Source organism: Saccostrea echinata, unplaced genomic scaffold, assembly GCF_033153115.1.
Source record: "Saccostrea echinata isolate AGI-Se365-2 ecotype Australia unplaced genomic scaffold, CSIRO_AGI_Sech_v1 ptg000054l, whole genome shotgun sequence".
Classification (NCBI taxonomy): Eukaryota; Metazoa; Mollusca; class Bivalvia; order Ostreida; family Ostreidae; genus Saccostrea; species Saccostrea echinata.
Window position 1 is genome coordinate 5,638,015 of NW_026889803.1, and position 20,545 is coordinate 5,658,559.

The 20,545-nt window shown below is 32.5% G+C and overlaps 1 protein-coding gene and 1 pseudogene across 1 annotated transcript; both read right to left on the reverse strand.

The window, feature by feature from the left end:
- Nucleotides 1-24: 24 nt before the first annotated feature.
- On the reverse strand, nucleotides 25-5,346 carry LOC133172369 (uncharacterized; annotated as a pseudogene).
- Nucleotides 5,347-10,774: 5,428 nt separating this feature from the next.
- On the reverse strand, nucleotides 10,775-20,262 carry LOC133206288 (sphingosine kinase 1-like). The gene is made up of 12 exons (XM_061342238.1): nucleotides 20,135-20,262; nucleotides 18,676-18,864; nucleotides 18,376-18,504; nucleotides 17,527-17,590; nucleotides 16,039-16,184; nucleotides 15,872-15,946; nucleotides 15,027-15,176; nucleotides 14,839-14,914; nucleotides 12,595-12,689; nucleotides 12,095-12,288; nucleotides 11,734-11,894; nucleotides 10,775-11,402 (listed from the first exon to the last, which is right to left on the reverse strand). The coding sequence occupies exons 1-12, from the start codon at nucleotides 20,223-20,225 to the stop codon at nucleotides 11,360-11,362; spliced, it is 1,413 nt and encodes a 470-aa protein (XP_061198222.1). The 5' UTR covers nucleotides 20,226-20,262; the 3' UTR covers nucleotides 10,775-11,359.
- Nucleotides 20,263-20,545: the final 283 nt, after the last annotated feature.

Genomic DNA, 20,545 nt, shown 5'->3' on the forward strand with positions numbered 1-20,545 from the left:
TTGTTATTTCACAGATATGTTTGTAATTTTTCTCATTGCAATGCTTGATGTACAATCATTTTTTTTTTTTTCAAAGAAATGCTCTGGTCAGCTTTGCAGTGTAATATTAATATTTATTGATTTACTGAGCCAATGAAAACTTAATATCTATATAAACGGCAATTACCATGTGCTCCAAGGCACCGACCTACCCTCATTAACAAAAAATAATAATAATTTATTCTAAATTACTATACCCACTTTTAAGATTAAAAATAAACTTTTATCATATGTTATCCTCATCCGCTTATCACACTTGTTGTCACTGCTTCTATTTGTATCTTTTGTTTGGTCTGGTCCTGTATAGATGTGTAATAAAGTTTTGAAATTTCGATGTTGACACCAAGTCTAAAGAGGCGTGGTTCAAATATTAAACCTTACCATTGAAACAATTCCTATATTTTAACTGTCCAGTATCAAAAATTCCAAATGATTGGTCGTGAAACGTTAATGTGCAATAATGTTTCAGAGCTTTTATCTCTGCCCTTGGGTTTCCCAGAGGCTCAAAAGAGCCTATGAAATTTTGTAATGACAATGAACTCTTTGAATACTTTGGGTTTTAAGCTTTTCATTCTAACTGCAAAGGATACCTCGTGGTAAGGTTGCAGATAATTCGATTGATGCAAAAAACACTTGTGATAAAATAGAAAAAAATCCTTTAGCAGATTAAATCTAAAATTAAATATATATGTTACATTAAAAGTTTAAATCTAAACTTTAAACTTATCTATAACTATCTGTAGTTAAAGATAAGTTTAAACTTTAGATTTAAACTTTTAACGTAACAAATACATAAATGTATTTAATATACATATGCCCTTAAAATTACATGGATGATGGCATCAAGTTTGCTTACAATAATACTATTGAATCAGATTTCACACGCGAGATACATTGATCAAGAACTTTATTTCAGCAAGGCCATTCCCAAGAACACGTACCAGGTCCTACTTACACCAGTTATGCAAACATGCTACAGCTTAGGGTACATACTACAAGTCATGCTTTGAGTACTGTATTGATATTTTCTGGATGATTGAACAGGCAGATGTTCAATAAGTATTGCCAAAACTTATACATAAGCTCTGGGAATGCACAACAGTTGCTTGTTTTACTGCATATGACTTTCCAAGAGTGTGACCAGGTAAAGTGGAGGGAATGTGATGGATTAACCATATGTGAATGGTGATAGAGACAAATGGAAGTGAACTTGCACTGGCAAATGCAAGGAAGTAAATAGATTATTTTATTATTACTTTATGATTTGTTACTGAGTACTTGATTAACTATTTTGTTGATCTCCGATCATCCTATTTATTTTGCTTTTGAGAAAATATACTTCTAGGGATCCTTTACAGTGTCGTATTATATGAATTCTCAAGTGACCGTTCAGGCCCTTGGGCCTTTTGTCTTTAAAGGTCTTTAAAGGAATTACTTCTTGTCAAAAGAACTTGGTCTAGCCCGTTTTAGCGTTTTACGATACTATAAATAATATGCGGTATCTTATTCAATTTGTTTGCATTTTTCTGTGCAGCGTGTCATCACATACTGCAATAAAACCTCTAGTTTGTTGTGCATGTGAATTTAAAAAGCTCTCTTATGATGTTTATTTCACAAATAACTGGAAAAGATTTGTACAACGTCCAATTTGTACCTAAAAAAAAAAAATCATTCGGGGAAATATCAAATCATTAAAAAAAAAATGAAATTTGGAAAAACAATCAGAATTTCTGAAAATTATATTTTAGGTTTAATGGTATATTATTCCATTTAAATTTTTTAATCATTTATTTTTAAAATTAAATCTTATCCTTTGGCGCAGATATAAATCAAAGATATAATTATTATTTTGATACTAACTTTTACACAAAAAGATAAACTTAGTCATCATAAATTGCATGAAAGAGAAGCTAAAGGTTTTCGACACTATATAAATTCCATGTATAGATAAATATACTGTATCGTGATATCAAGAAAAATACCTGTTTGATAGGTTTCTCATAATCTCATCGAAAGTTTATGACTTGATTTATTTAAATTAGCTAAAGGAATCAATCTCTCTCTACCATATCTGAAATGAAGGAGATTCCAGTTGATACATCTCCCCATCGAGATGTATAAGACGCCTCAACGTCGCCATTTCTAGATCTTTGCTATCAAGACTGTCCCTTACTTCCACCGTAAGCCCCTGGACATTCAGAACCTCTAACTCCTTGTCCGAGAATTCCTTTAAAAATACCGATATTTGTGTAATGCTTTGGCTGATTTTTTTTTTTTTTACATAGAGGGGGTTCATTAAAATGAAAATAATTACACTGAATTGAATGCCAATTTTTGATTGTCTTAATTGCTGAGCTATTTATGACATTAACAATTTGAACTTTTGTTCAAAGCTGGAAGCTCATCATTTCCGGCTTACCATGGGAGTCCTGTTACAGATGTGTTTGAAGAATTTGTTCGTGACCCCAGCTGATACATGGCCATAGGAAAGAAAGGAGGAGCACGTGGTGGGTTTGGGGACAAACACTCTGGGTACATCAAACACAACTTTACCACCAAAGATGAAGTTACCATTCACGGTCATTATGTTCCACAACGTGCGATTGAAGGTCACTGTTAAAAGTTGTTCCTTAGTAAGAGATAAAGGCTCAATATGGCGATGTTTAAAAGCACTGTCCTTTAGAAACTGAGAATCTTATTATGCAATATTTGTCCATAACAAATGGATAATAATCAATAAATAATTATATTTTATATTACTAAATTACAGAATTGTTATTTTCCTCATCTATACGAAATTACTTCATTGAAATGATTTAATGACCGCTCTAAAACAAGAGAACCCAATCTTAAGTTATAGTACAAAATCTTGTGATATAATATTTACCTATATCAGAGGTATAAGAACTATATCCTGACAGCCTTTTGTCTTCAACAAATATCTGGCTCACTGGTTTCTTTGTAATTTTGCTCATTGACCCTGATTTGTAAAATACATAGCTTAAACTTTGATAAACAAATAACAGATACCAAACAGGTATATCAGAAATAAAAGTAGCTTTTAAAAACATATTCTGCACCCAGGTAAATTAAAGATTTAAAAAATGTGTGCATCATATTCACAACTTTTATATTTCGGCTTGAAATGGCAATACCTTTAACTAATCTAAACCTCTATTACCTGTAATCCGATTCTATCAGAGCGCTTTACAGATTCCTGAAAAGGATTGGGGATGCGTTTTCTCGGATACATTCCTTGTTAGATGTACAATTAGAGTAATAAGTTACTTCAATGAATATCTCGTATTTACGCTATCATGATAAGATAGCACGTTATTTCCAAGCTGAAGCTTGTCTATATGGACTGTAATCTCTCATCACAGAGTCAGTTGAGTGTTTGCATGTGAACAGGTGACTGGAGTTGATTTTTAAAATAACTTGCTTATATATTTGCTTTCATAGAACGTCAACATTACGCACATTCTAGGGTCAATACAGCACTCAAAGCATCAATACAAGTCGGATGTTGACTGACTTTTTTTATACAAATGGTTAGGCAATTATTTTCATACTGAATTATCTACAGATTTTCCCGTTTCTCCGATCAAGACAAGGAGCACACTACGGGTGTGAATGGTCGACAGGGCTTGCTTACTCCACCATGACACCTGATCCCAGCTCTCGTTTTTTAGAGGTCCATGTTTGCTCTGCTTCCAATTTGTATTGTTCCAATGGACTTTTGATCTTGATTACTATTCTTTATATTAATATTTCACATCATAGAACGTCCAGTAAATGATTATTTTGATGACATAATACTAATGTTCTACTGCACATCAATGTCTTAGATCAATCAAGATTCTAACCCTCCTCCATCCCCCTCCTCAAGCATACTCAGTAATTTTTAGTGTAAAATCTAACATACTTACGATGTGTAATAGGTGACAGTGGCATCAAAATTTAGATTTGTCTGAGATTTGAATAAAAACATCCATATTGGAACAACTACAAAAAATACAACCTTCAACGATTAAAAAATCTCATGAGATAATACTCAAAATAAGAATTTTTTTCATTAAAAGAGTGATAAAATGAGATATAGATGTTCTTTTTACATACAGAAGAATCGTGATCGACCAAGCCAGCGGAACTTCGTGTCAGAGTAATATAAGAAAACTGTCATGACTCCATAAACACAGTCTGTTCCGCCAAATCCCAGGAGTTTTCTGTTACTGTACAGTGCAAGTAGGTGAGATGACACGATCCTCCCTGTTCGTACATTATTAAGATATTGTCAAAACTGTTCAGATATCTAACACACCAACAAACACAAACTTCGTCGCATTTGGTTTACATATATCTAATCATCGCTTCAAGTTTAGGACTGCACTTACAAGAATATACTAAATCTGCTGTTTATTTGCCGAACCCTACCTTTAATAACATGGAGAACAGCCGTTAGAACATCGGTGTTTCCAGTGTTACATTCTGTCACCCCACAAGCAGTTCCTAATTACATAGAACAATTTTTTTATATTTTAAGTGGTAAATGAGTCAGTTACATTTTAATCATTAAAGAAAAAAAACAAAAACAAATTTACCAGTTGGTATCATGCCTATGGGAATATTCAATGCAAATAGGGTTGCATTTTGATCATTAATATCCACTCCTTGTTCCTCTTGTCTCCTTCTCATTAATTCGTTGACCACCTCATGATACGACCCGTCTCCTCCAAGTATTACTATTCTATAGTAATATAGTATAGTATAATACATAGAGCAACTTATCCATAATGAAGAAAATGCTTGTCAACATCAACTAGTTTAAATGGTGTATATTTTAATATACATGTATATATACAAGAAATTTTTTTTCTTGTATGCATATTGAATAAAACATATTGAATCAATACCCATCAGTATTACAAAAGTCATAAGTTTTTGCAACATCAATCATATGCCCAGACCGCCCAGTAACTGAAATAGTGAGAAAAATGCATCAAGGTTTTGATGGAATATACACTGTGTCATTGTTGTTGAAATATTCAATTGATGTTTACTGGAAAGAGGGTTATACTCACAAATGATATCCATAGATATTCCCGAAAGTCTCAAAACTGGCTCTACGATATCCCTCAAATCCCTTTTTGCTGTACCATTGCCACCTTAAGGGTTAATCATCACCAGACCTTGTTCGATGACCCACACTCGGGTTACTTCGGTCTTGTAAAGCCACCACATCACTACCTCATCACAACCTATGACGTCATCTGCCTGGTAACTGACTGAAGATACTAAAAATAGCATAACGAGCATCAATATTTAATGAGTTTAAAATACTATATATTCTTTGAATGTTTATTTGTATGTCTTTTTATTAAATTTCTTTATGACACAAGTCTTAAACTTTCAAAACTCGCTGAATTTTTTAAAATGCTGCTTCGATATGCATCTTACAAGGTTCATCAGTCTCATAATCTTTCTAGTAGTGAACATGCTTTGAAGAAATTGTATTTACACAACTGCACTAAGTAATAATATGATAGTGGTGGGTTCTCTGATTGGTCTATATCCTATAGCCTCGAAAAAATAAACGTTATTTAAGTTGACTCGCACGCCATATAAAAAGACAAGGCGAATAACGTTGCCAACCTTTCAATAGAATTTACTATTTCCTATTAGTTTTCTTATTTTTAAAAAATACTACATTTTAAAGTGATTCTATTTTCCTTTATTTGTTGCACTCCTGATATCTAGTATGACTTCGACATAATTGTGCATTGAATATTGACCTACACAGATGTAATTTAATCTCAAGTCCTTCATGATCATGTGGCAAAAAAGAAGATACGTATCATTATTTTTTTAATATAAGTTCAAAGTATAAAGAAGCCAGAAAGGAATTTCTTGATAAATTTTTATTATTTGATAAAATTCACATTTTAGATACACATGTTTTATTATGGGGGATAGATTCATTGAGTACTGTGGAGAATGAACGTCTTTGCTCTATTGTTAAAACTTTTATTAAACATTCTGGCAGATTCACATGTTAGTATTAGTATTAATAGATATAAATATATTTATTTATATCTACATGCATATACTTTATACGTATGATTCTTTAAAATGCATTGATTTGTAAATTTCACAAATATTGAATATTTTAAATGTACATTTTTAACTGTGACGTAATCTAATCTTTGTAATTTAAATGTAGGGAGAGGGCGTAATAAGTTTTTAAACTTGTGCCCAATCCCTTTGTAATTAGAAACTACAATAAAATATGTTCAATCTAGTGTTTTCATTTTTAAAAACATTGTTTTAAAAATTTTAACTTACAATATCTCATTCAAATTTTCTAAAGCAGTTCGTCGGTGATATTTTTCATCATTTAGGAAAATGTTTTTGTATTAACTTGACTTCAGAATATGCTTATTTGCTTATATAATATGTATATGAAAAGAATACATTTTTAGTAATGAAAACTATTCTGCAAATTGACTAAAAATGCCAAAAGTGTCTGTGATTTGTTGATATACATAATGATTATGACTACAAAATATAGTACAAATTGTATCAAGCATTTCCTACAATTAATTTTGTAGTAAAGATAGATGAAGTTCATAATTATAAAAAAAAGTTTTGTTGCACTCCTGACTGCAGTAAGATTTAAAATGAAAGCCACAGAACACAAAAATAAATCATAAAGTTCTGGAAACATTAAGTTGTATTTAAATTCTGTGTCCAATGCTCCATGGTTAAAAAGCATAAAATTGTTTAAAATTGGCTTTGTATCACAAGTTATTCCCTAGTAATGCCATAAAAGTAGCTTAAAATATAGTAAGAAGGGAAAAGTATATTTTAAAGGTTATTCTACTTCAATGGACAAACACTGTTAGCGGTTGAGGTCAACCAGAGACATTCTACTCATTAAATTTTGTTTATATTTAAAGATATTTGATCATTGATAATTCTATTCGTAGAACTTCATTCGAAATTTAATTCCAGCATTTTCATTGTACTCCCGACGGTAAACATGTGAGACTTTCAAGTAGAATTGTGAAGCATATTACAATTTTTCTGTGTTTTTTTTTTATTTCTTAAAAAATTACAAGAAAAGATAAAAACACATCTGGTTTGATAAAACTGAAAAAGGGACAGATTTCAATAATAGAACTGTCATTACTTTAGTACTAAATTATTAGTACTAGCTTATTGATCAAAAAATACTTCTTAGAATGTACAGAAGTCATTTCGCCATTGAACTTGGATCCTTTTAAAATGTGTTGCACTCCTGGCCATGGAAATATGGATCTGAAACACAGATAGCTCCTATAAATGATAAATTTATTTGGTAAAATGTCCATTGTGTTTTTATATTCCAAAAAAAAGAAAGCAAAAAATATATACCCATAAAAGTTTGTTTTTTTTTTTCAAGTTGGGGAGCAAAACTACACCCAATGACATAAAAATGTAAACGGGTATGCACGGATACTTGACTCTCATTTATGTTGTTTGTAATACATATAAAATGTTATACCTTTAAATGGTGTTTCTTATTCGTCATACAGATTTTTAAAATTAATGTTTTTTGGGCATCAGTATATTTTTTCTGTTGCTCTCTTCACGTGGTATAACTTTTTTCAGCCGTGGCCATATCTCGGTCAAGCAAAAGTTACTAGTTCAAATTTAAAGCTCAATATATTGAATTTTATCAGGAAAATTTTTATTTCTAATATATATCATTATCGTTTATTTAACAAACTTTCAAAAAATACGATTTCAAAATGTCACATAATTAAGGTAATGCAATCCTGATATTTTTAACATCATTTTTGGCACAACTATTTTGCAGACATTTAGCCAATATCAAAAGGCACATGCTGAGCTATAGAAATTTATTCATATAGCTTGATTTTTGGTTGTTTTTTTTTTTTTTTTTTTTTTTTTTTTTTTTTTGTTTTTTGGTTTTTTTTGTGCAGGTCGCTAATTATGGAGATTTAATGTTTTAAGCATGTTTCAGCTTTAGTTTTCCTTTTTAATTTGCAATCTGAAAGCAAAATCTAAGATGAACACAATTCAAATGGTTTTATTTATTTATGAAAAAACACAGATAACACATTTTTCCATTGCAGAGTACTGAAATAACGTTTATTTAAGAGTTAAACAATAAAATTCTTTCTGTGATTGTTAGTACGAAAATTAAATGCAGCTGTTGCAGAAACAATATGTAACCTGCGTAATCGTGTTACGTTATTTTTTTCTGCAATAGCTGCAACCTTTTATTCCGTTCTAACAAAGGACATTTTATTGTTTATATCTATGTCTGTATAAATAATCATATAAAGTAGGTTTAAGTACATTAAATATTGTAACTATTATTGATGTGTACTCATTGTAAGTTTCATTGATGGAAAAGCACATTTCACAAGAAAATCTTCAGTGATGTAAAAATACTTAAATTAACTTAAATTGTACGTTTAGGACATTTATTTGTTCAATAATTCATATTCAAATCCACTGAAAATGTTCTCCTTGATTTCTTCTTTCATCAATCGGTTAACTCCGGTTAGAACCGTTTTAAACCATTCCATCAATGAAATTAACAATGACGTACATATTAAGATATTCAATGTATAAGGAAGGAATATTGAACAATTTTGCATCATTTTAAACTAGATAAATATGTATTGCTAGATAATGATGAAAGTAAAATGAACCAAATTCACATGACTGATAACATATTAGAAGTCAGCCATTTTGCACAATAAGCATTTTGCAAGAGTTATCTGCCCTTGATGAATACAAGAAAATTTTAATTTTGTCAAAATATATTTCATATTTTAATAAAGAGAGAGTTTATGCATATTTTCACCAAGGGATTTGTATGAAATTTAAATTCCTTTTTACAACATCTAAATAAAACACGTGCTGCCCATAGACTTCAATGTAAAATTCAAAGTGCAATTAATTATAGACAATAATGAAAATTTTGTCAATTCCTTTGGTGGAGTACTTTTATTTGATAACACCTTCATAATGCTTACTTGATTAAAAATATCCAACAATACATTTATGAGGTACAAAATATGCTCGTTATACATTGAATACCTTAATATACAATATTTAACGTATTAATTCACACCTACTATTTATGATTATTTATACAGACATAAATATGAACAATAAAATTTATTTCCTTGTTTGTTAGTACGGGAATTAGTTAACGCTTGCAGCTATTGCAGAAAAAAATACATAACCCGCCTACGCAGGTTATATATTTTTCCTGCAAAAACTGCTGCAGTGTTACTAACGTACTAACAAAGAAAGAGAGCATTCTAACGAGAAAGAGAGGAACTAATTATTAAGACTTGTTAAAATATTAGTCTAATAAAGCATATGAAAATGAACAGCTTTTTCAAGTGTCAGTACCCCGTTTTACAAAAGAACTCACGACTAAGTCCAAAATGTAATTTTGCACTTTCTACATGTTCTATTTTATATTAATTTTAAAATGGTTTAAGGCTTTTTAAAAGAATTTAGAAAAAAAAACTTTTATGCTCGCAATTTTGATCGGAATCCATTTTGCAAGATTTTACAATCAACTTAAGTTTTTAGTCTTAGTAGTAAGTTCTTTTGCAAAATGGGCCCCAGTATACTAGTATTTCATCGATTACTTGAGAACTTACAACGTTCAGTATAATTGTACCTGAAAAAGAAATGAAAAAAAACGACTGACTGAAATATTTCTTCGCAGAAAATCATGACAATGTAAAATAAAATTTTATGCATTAGTGGGAACATTTTTTAATTTAACCGGAAACAAGCTTTCGGGTAAAAGTATATCTGGACCAAAACTTTTATCGCAAAAAAAAAATCGTTTTTCATCATGAAATAGGATAACGTAGGTGTTTCAGTTAAACGACGTAAACCAATTGTTTTATCCGTTCCATAACTGAAATGGTGGAGAATCCAGCTGATACAACTCCCCATCCAGGTGTACGAGCTGCTTGGTAACATCGACATTTGCGGATCTATGTACACACACGCGCGCGCGCGCGCTTTTAAAGGATGTTTACTCAAAAGTAACTCGAATAGATCTGCACAAGGTCCAGTTTGTGCCTGAAAAAATAAGACGGACATATCAAATCATCAAAAATTTGACATTCTAAAACATACAATTAGAATAATAATACTGTTAAAGTACTGTCGCATGTTTGGGACTTACATTTTGTTTGCTGCATTTGATATCAGAAAATGAACGTTTTAATGACAATAATAGTAACTTTTCTATGCTTGTGAACACAATTCAAAGAGTAGTACCAAACATACTATATGCTTCATGGCACCACTTATCCGCGTAACTAATTAAAACAGTAATAATTTACTATGGTTTGAGAAATGATAAAATACTGTTCCTCTGCTTTTTAAATGAAAACAGCAAAAATAATAATATTTTTACCCCCCCCCCTTTTTTTGGACTGGGAAAGAAAACCTGGCTAAATAGAAGTCACTATTACGAAGCTGTCTTGATTAAGCAGGTAAATGCTTTTATGCAATTATATTTCCAGAAAAAATTACATAATCGATACTTCATTTTCGAAAACTTTTTACGTATACATCGTTTATGAACAAGTTAAAAAACATTTTTGTTGTCACTATTTTATTATTAAAAAGAAGCAGTAGTAATACATGTAATAGAGAAATACGATAAAATTCAGAGCAACCCTTTTTAATGATATGAATTGAGCATATTTTATTGCGTATATGATATTTGAATATATTGTATATATAATATTTGAACATATTCTATTGTGTAGATAATTTTTTTAACATATTCTACTGTATATATAATATGCAAAAGGTTTGAACACAAGTTTTTTCAACTTACTAGGTTCTCACCTCATGTTCAATGTGTTACATTAAAAGTTTAAAATTTATCAATTTAAACTTATCTATAACAATCTACAAATTTAATGTGTGAAAAATGTATTAAAGCATCACAATGGCTACATCAATACATGCACTCCATAGTTTGAATATATGAACGTTTCCGATCCGTATAATGCTATTTATGCATGCAAAATATACTGATATATAGAGCTGTTTACATGTATTAATGTACAACGACGTACGTTAGAAAATGACTGCTTCCACCAATCATATATGGAAAAGTTGAGGACTTTCATTAATGAAAGTTTTAGGAAATTTTAAGATGTTCTTTACAATAAAGAAGAAAACATAAAGAAAAGTCTATCAAATTTTGAGGCAGGTCTGCTGAAAATGAAAATGTAAGCATTTTTCCCCGCTTTACTTTTCATCGATAACTTGAGAAGAACTGTAAAACGTTCAGTTTGTGCCTGAAAAAAAGAATAAAAAATATCTTATTTCTTTCATGACGGAAATATTTCATCGTCAAAAAAATTGGAATGAAAAAAGTTAAAACAAAAGATTTTTTAATAATACTTATCAGTATATAATGTACGTAGTGGTAACACTTTCCCCATTTCACTGGAAACCAGCTTTTTGGTACAAATTTTTATAATATATGGTTCAAAGGTTTAATTAATTAATATGAATCAAAATTATGTCAATTATGATGGGAAAACCTCGTTTGCAATCACCAATTAAGGAATCACGGCAACGTAGGTGTTGAAATTAATAAACCTAAAGAAATTGTTTTATCCAAACCATAATTGAAATGAAGGAGAATCCAGCTGATACATTTCCCCGTCCAGCTGTATGAGTCGCTTCGACATCGTCATCTCCGGATCCTTGCTATTATAACTGTCTGTCACTTCCACTTTCATCCCTTGGACATTTAGTGCCTCCAGTTCATTATCTGTTACATCCTTTGAAACATAGATATAGATTTTCAGTATCTCTAATCCATTTTTTGCTAAATTTTCTACACAAAAAATATTTTGATGAGTGACACTCCAAGTTCATGTAATCACTTATTAAAGAGCTGCTTTCGCCTTATTCGCTACACTATTTTTAAAGCAAACCACTTTGACTTGTATAAAATGTTGATTCTGCATTCCATTCTTACCATAGGTGTTCGGATAGCTATATGTTTGAAAAATCTGAAAATGGCACGGACCGAAACATCGCCATAGAAGAAGAAGGATGTACACGTGTCGGGTTTTGGGACATACATTCCACCGACGTCGAATACAGCTTTGCCATCTAACATGACATTAATGTTAAAGATCATCATGTTCCAAAACTTCCGCTTGAAGGTCACTGTAAATAGTTGTTTTAGTAAAAAAGAAATAATTTGATGGCTCGAATTTTATTGTATCTTGAAAATTCGAGATAAGTCGAAAACTATCTCGTAGATTTCAAGACAAAAGTGCAGTGAAAAAAATGGAAAATAGATTTTTGCATCTTATCGTGGCAGACAAATTTGTTCCACATTCTACTGAAATAGGACAAAAAGTGTAAATAAACATTTTGAAAAATTGTTTTTTTAAAGACAAAGGACGAACAACAGGTACTTTGCGAATACGAAATATTCTGATCTTTTATCCATAAAGCTTTACGTTTTACCTGTGTCAGATGTAAAGGAACAATGTCCCAATAGCTTTTTATCTTCGACAAAGATCTCTGTCTCATTGGTTTCCCTGTTTAGTCGCTCAGTGACTCTGACGTGTAAAACACAGGATGAAATTTCTAAACATATCATATCATATACATGTATAAGTAATTATGTGTAAAATACTAGTAGCACAATAAAAAAAAATGATAACATTTAGATAAATGAATTAAAACGAGTGTGACAAATCTTCCACAATCGTAGTGCTTTATTTTCAGCAATCTCCTAATACACTTCATTTATTTTTGGAAGAGAAGAGAAGAAGTTGTCCAAAGGTGTTTGAGCTTTTCAAACTTCTGCATTAGAAGGAGCATTATGCGTCTCCTGGCATCTCCTGGTATTTAATTATGTTTGATTTTTTTGGTTAAATTTCTGTATCTAATGTCTCTTCTGTCCCTTCTTTAAGTACCTGATCGTTGCCCAAGGAAAGCAAATCACCTAAGACAAAAACATTTTCAAGATATTGAGTAATCAAGTGCGTCAAATAACTCAATTGTTTCTTTTTCTGAATATGTGTGTCTTCTATTTTGATGTACAGTAAGGGAAAAAACACTTCTCCCTCTTTCCATCCTCCCACTTTTTCTCCCCTTTATCCCCTAATAATTTCTCTTACCCTCCTCCCGCTTTCTCTCCCCCTCTCTTCCCCCCTCATCCCTGAATAATTACTTTTTCCCTCCTCCTGCTTAGCCTCCCCTTCTCCCCTTTAAATTTTCTCTTTCCCCTCCTCCTGCTTTCTCCCATAACTCTCTTCTCCCCTTTATCCCTTAATAACTCTTTCCCCTCCTCTCGCTTTCTCTCCCCCTTTATCCCTTAATAGTTTCTCTTTCCCCTCTTTTACTTCCCCTTCCTCCTCTTCTCTCCTATCTCCCTCTTACCCTTTCTGCCCCTGCCCCTCAATTCTAGCCCCCCTCCCCCGTTTTCAAATCACGTTTTGAGTCCATTCGAGTAACATCCTCTCTCCTAATCTGATTCTTAAATGCTCTGAGGAATGTCTTCTTCATCTGATGGGTCATCGTGAGGGTTGACGCCTGCCAAATGTAAAATGTTACACAGCAGTGAAGCTGGCACTGTGAGATGTGTGTAGTGTTATTTTTCCCATTCCTTTTGATCCATTGCAGTGTGTCGATAATGTTTATGTCTCTTTTAGTCCTGTTGCTATTCGACATGTCAAATTTCTGAAGATACACCTAATTCATAAATTTCCATCAAGACAGACCGTCGCGGTAGCTGAGTCGGTAGAGTGCTCGCTCCATGAACGAAAGGTCGTGTTTACGAATCACGGCCGCGACTGACCTAAGTCGATAAAAACAGGTGGCAACTGTTCCCTCGCCAAGAGTTCGGCACTTTGAAGTGAAAGTTGCGGGTCCTTCGGATGAGACCTTAAAAACCGAGGCCCCGTGTCACGGCAGGCGTTGGCACGATAAAGAACCCTCACTGCTCAAAGGCCCTGAGTGCCGAGTAAAACTTAAAAGGTCTAAATTTGAAGCCCTTCACCAGTATAAGGTGACGTCTCTATATGATTGAAAAATTCTCGAATGGGACGTAAAACAACATACAATCAATCAATCATCAAGACAGGGAGTTAGTAAAGGAGATCACATTTTGTATCAAGTATATCTCCGTTTCGTTTCTGCATTTTGCGTTTTGTTAGAATCTCGTCGTCTTTCTTTCTTCATTTTTATATATAAATAACTATTATACATTTTATATGATACCAATGTTATCCAGATATTTATTAGGACATCATGCAATATGTTCTATGATTTAACACTTCTTCAACCCTACAACCCAATACCTATACATTTTACTCTCTTGCTCTACAATCTCTCTTTCTAGCAAATGATTTTTCAGTGATGCTTTAAAAAGAGACCTGTTTTTCCATAACTGTCTTTCGAAGAATACCCAAAATAATGATCTCTCATCATAGGCTTTCTTGATTCATATTTTATGGTTTGATTTCACTGAAGTTACTTCAGCAGTGAACTGAAGCGATTTCTTGATTGTAGGAATGGTTTTTTGCTCTAGTTTGAAAAGGCCATTAACAAACAGCATGATCTAGGCCTAAATACATTTTATATCTGGTGATCAAGCAAATAATACACTAAATGAGCATATGTTATTGTAAATATTATTGCATGTTTCTTCTAGAATCGGCCAAGCCTCCCCCTTCACATATTTCAAAAGCATAATATACTTACGAAGCGTAACACGTGACCTTGGCATCGAAAGCTCGATTCGTCTGAGATTTGAAAAGGAACATCCATATTGGCACAACTACAACAAAGAATTTTCAACGACACAAAACCACAAACGTTTACATATCAAAATATTGTATATTAACAAAGAATAAGATATTATTTGAAGGAAAATTGTCGTCTAATTGTACCATAGTAGCGGATTCGCCCGAGCCAGCGGAACATCCTGTCAGAGTAGTACAGGATATCTGTCATGAATCCGTAGGAACATCCTGTTCCGCCAAATCCCAGGAGTTTACCATTGTTGTATAGAGCCAATAAATGACTTGGTACAGTCCTCCCTGTCAGTATATTACTTAATATTATCAATTATTTTAAAGGGCTCAACATTAACGTCTGTGGATTGTCCGTGTCCAGTTCATTTGTGTTCGGATAAGTCAATCTCCACAAATAATTGTCCGATCGAACAAGTTACATGATTGTACTATTTAAGCATTAGAGAACGGTGTGAATTTGAAAAATAAAGATTCCCAACAGAATTTCAAATTTTTTTGTTTTTATAATTGCAAATACTATATAGAGTGTTCTGTCGTTTAAATGATATTTTTCCTTCGAATACAAATACCTAACGACTGAATACATGTAAATGGAACCTGCTAAAAATTCGTCTCTCAGGTAATATCATATATTCAGGTCATGACCCTTACAAAATTTCGGTTTACTAGAATGAAAGCAGTGGTCATTCTGGTAATGTTAAGAAATTCAAGAAAGCTTATTCATGTGTTAGGAAAGTTGAAAATCCGTATGTATGGCGAGAGTGCTGGGGATAGAACAAGTATATATGTATACCATCGGGTAGCTCAGCAGCAAGTCACGGCAGTGCAATGTATTGTTAACATGTATTTGTTAATTAAAGTGCGCCAACTAATCATAATTTTTTATAGATACAAATTTATTTATTGTAAACAAATGGACTTTCTCTCCACGAGAAATCTTTTTTGTCGCCTAAACCTTGCGATATGCTCATAAACCTTACCTTGGATAACATGAAGACAAGCAGTCAGAACATCCCTACACCCTGTATTATATTCTGTTAATCCACAACCAGTTCCTGAAATAATACGAATAAAAATTTATCCTCATGTACAGTTAGGTGTTATAAAAGTTATCGAAATGTAAGTCAAATGAAGAATACCAGATTACCAGTTGGTATCAGGGCTATTGGGATGTTCACAGGGGAAAGGGATGCATTTTGATCATTTATATCCACGCCTTGTTCCTCTTGTCTCCTTCTCAACAATACGTTGACCACTTCATGATAAGATCCGTCTCCTCCAAGTATTGTTATCCTAGAATCATTTCTTTTTATATCACTTTTTATAACTATATGTATATATAATTTAAAAAAAATAAACTTTTCACACATAGTATTTAAGTCTAAAATAAAGTCAGTCTGATGCATCTGGTATGTTCTATCGTTTTATTCAGTATTCAGGTGCTGTATTTTCAGCATATGTTTTCTATAAGAATGACCAGTTAATTTTGGGGGGTCAGGTTAATTTTTTTGAAACGATGTTTTTTGGAGGAGGTCTAATTTCCAAGTAACAATAAGCCCTAACTGGAACAAACTTGCAGAGACGATGCATCTAAGGATGCACAATATTAGACTTGCTTCGGACGCTGGATCTGAGACCTACATTTTCCAAATGAGTGAACAGGTTTATGTTTTTGGAGCAGGTTCATTCAATAGTAACTATCAACACTATGGTGACCAAATTTGCTTGTATGATATATCTAGGAATGCATACTACCAGACATGCTTCGAATGCTGGATCTGACCTACATTTTACAGATAAGTGACATGGTCAGTTTTTGGAGAGGGTCCATTCCCAAGGAACTTTAAGCCCTACCTGGATCACACTTGGATGGATGAGGATGAAAGCTACCGTCTGACCTACATTTTCCGGAAGAGTGAACAGATTATTAAAGTTTTTGAAGCAGGTTCATTATTAAGTAACTATAAGTCCTACTGCTACATGGACCAACCTTGCATGTATTATGCATCTAGGTTGCACACTAACCAGACCTGCTTTAGATACTGAACCTGGCCTATATTTTCTGAATGAGTGACCAAATTAAAGTTTTTAGAGCAGATTCATTCTTAAGTAACTGTAAGCCCTATGGTGGCCAGTCTTGCATAGATGATTCGTGTAGGGATACAAGCCACCAAATTTGCTTCGGATTCTGGATCTGATCTACATTTTCTGGATGATTGACCAGATTAAAGTTTCCTATAAGACTACAAGTCCTATGCTGACCAAACTTGCTGGATGATGCTTCTAGAGCGATGCACACTACCTGACTTGCTTCAATTGCTTAATCCTACTTACATTTTTAGATGATTGAACAGAAATTTTGGGGAGCAGGTCCATTACCGATTAAACATAGTCTTACCACGACCAACTTGCATAAATATTGTATCTTTGGATGCATAATACCAGAACATTTATTTGGTATGAGATTTTGTCTTACTTTAAGATAACATTCGTTGAGGTGAGCTCTGCAATCTTTGATTACCCATGTTTTTAATTCATAATATTCAAATTCTTTAAAGATTACAAGTAAAACATGGATTAAAATAACATAGTTTTATCTTTCTTTACATTCAAAGATCGTTTCCTCTAATATTACCCATCAGTATTGGAAAAGTCATAGGTTTTTGCAATATTAATCATATGTCCCGAATGCTCAGTAACTGGAAAAGAAAGAAATTCAATTGTAATTAGTACTTAATGAATTGCTCATAATTTGAGACGTTTAGGAGATCGCTGTCAATTTTCAGGCGCTCAGTTTCAGACTTTCAGTAGAATAGTGAATATAGATATATGTTTCTTGAACAAAAATCTTGTTTGGGAAATGAAATGCGAGCATCTTCCAACGTTGTGACGGCACCTTACTTTGCGTTTATCTGTATGACAAAGTTTGTTTGTTTGTTTGTTTGTTTGTTTTTTGTACGAATTATTGGTGTGTATATCACACAGACTTATCACGTAGGCATATTTCATGAATCGCGTTAGCATTTCATGAAAAATACGTCTTCGTGCAAGTGTGTCTACTTTACAAACCAGTAACCCTCACACAAATAAAAAACGTCCCTTACATTTATATTTTACGTATTTAAAAGCTGCAGTATTACATTCCAGGTTATATTTTCATTGAGGTTCCTGTTTCTTGAATGTGACGTCACTTTCGAGCGAGTTTTTCTGTTTATATTTATACACGACGTGTGTATTTACCTAAATGCAATTTTAAATTAATTCCATACATTGGCACAGTGTAGTTGGTTTAGTAAAATACACAGAAAATGTAAATATTAAAATATTATTTACAGAGTTTATCTTAATAAAATTTTCAGGCGACAAAATATATAGAGGTATTATTATTCTTTTATTTATTGATGACTTCCTATAAGGCTATTATTTGAAATTTTACAGGAATAGAGACATTACTTTCGGATTAACCATCGAAGTCTTTACTTACAAATTACATCCATGGATATTCCTGAAAGTTTAAAAACTGGCTGCACTACATCCCTGAAATACTTCTTTGCTGAACCACTGCCACCAATTGTGTTAATCATCACCAACAAACGTTTTGGACGTTTTGTTTCTGTAAAATCAGAAATAAAACGTAAATAGGTAGTAACAATGCTTGATTCTCTAGTTTACTCGCTTTATAACCAACGGTAAAGGCAAATTAGTAAGACTGTATGAAAACCATGTCCTCTCACCATACTGAGTATTGATTTTATGATCTTTACAGGATTACGTGACAACTTACCATTTGCTGTCTTTTCTGTCAAATCTTGTTGGAAACGTTTCCTTTGCTCCCCAGACACTACTTTGCATTTTTTCAGGAGTAAGTTTGAAGGACCGTGTTCGATTAACCAAACTCGGGTTACTTCAGTCTTGTTAAACCACCCCGTCACTATCTCATCACAACCGATGACGTCATTTAACTGGTAACTGACTGGAAATGAATGATGAAGAATACAATCATTTGATCTGAAAAAGGGCCAGGGGGAGGAATTCCTTTTTTATCTATTATTTTATAAATATTATCACCCTATGAGATGGAAAAAGAAATAATTCAATATTTTAAACCATGCAGCTAGAAAATTTTGGCTGTATAAATTTTATTACAAACCATTTATTACCAAAAAATATGTTCAGGCCTGAAACGATGTATTTTGAATTTTCGATTTGATCTCTGGAAGAATTGGTACCCTTTTAGATATAAATAGAGGATATTCAATGCTTTGTAGTTGGATATGGAATTTATTTCACGAGTGGGACAGAATTTTTTGATATTTTCACTCGTGCTTCTCACTCCTAAAAATATTTTTTAAAAATCCTGTCTCACAAGTGAAATAAATTCCATATCTACATTGTAACTACAAAACATTGAATTTTCTGTTTATTACATTATGCCTCTGTCTTTTCTTAACACGGTGTCATAGGCTGAGCAGTTGAGACGTCAAAGCTTAGCTGTTGTGAGACTGAAAACGTTGCAATATTGATTTTAGCGACATATTTGGGAAGAAATTGAGTTTTAGTCTCTATCAAGATGGTTTAGTTACTAACTCTATCTTATTACAGGTCAGAAATGATTTTTCCTTACTTCGATATCCATTCACACTGTGACAGAATATCACTTTGGTATATCCTTTCACACTTTGAGAATATCACATTTATTCAATACTAGTAAATAAATCACAGTGTTTCACTGTTGAAAACGTAATAAATTCTTCTCTCAAGCACAATACAAGTATATTAATTCAGAGAATAAATATTCTGGCCCTAAACTAGCTAAAATTTGGATATGTTTATATTGGCAAAAAATTGACACTCTTAAATTCTGATATATTGCTGTCTTTATTCTTGTCTGTGCACTGTCTATATGTCCCTCCTCACTTTGTTTTATTGTAGTTTATATATGATCAGTCCGCTCCCAAATCCCATTCAATGTTTTATATATAGGGAGTAAGATATGGTTTAAATCTAGTTGATATTTTATCCTGCTTGTGTTTTTCCATAGAGTTACGACATTCCTTGCCTACCATATCTGCAGAATAATAAATAAGCTACAAATACCAAGTTCTGCTACTTTAAAGTTTGAGAAATAAACATTTCTGAATTTAAAAAACAGAAACAGGTACTATAAATTATTATATCTAGTGCATAAACATTTTACAGCTGTTTAAAGGAAAAGCAGATAGTTCTTTTTACTATATACTTACAAATGGTGGTGTCAAGTGATTTGAAGGTAATTTTTTCTTCATTTAACGTCACTTTGGTTTGTAGACCGTCCACTGCCAAATTATACTCCATACTTAACCATGTATGTGTCTTTTTGCGTATGGAATTTTACTATTGGCTCATAACCTAGTTTACAAAAACTAACACTTATCTGTTATCATCGTACGGAGGGCAGTTTTTGACAGAATTCTATTTAGGTTATCTTATCCATTTAACAGGATACATTTTATAAACATTTACGGTTCAAGGTATCCTTTGTGAAGACTAAAATTTTGATTAGTAAGTTCCAGCATGAATGCGGTAGATATTATGATATCTCCACAAGCCAAGGCCGGGATTTCAGTCAACAGCTTTGCTTCCAAAGGAGATATTTCACAATAAAAAGATCCGCA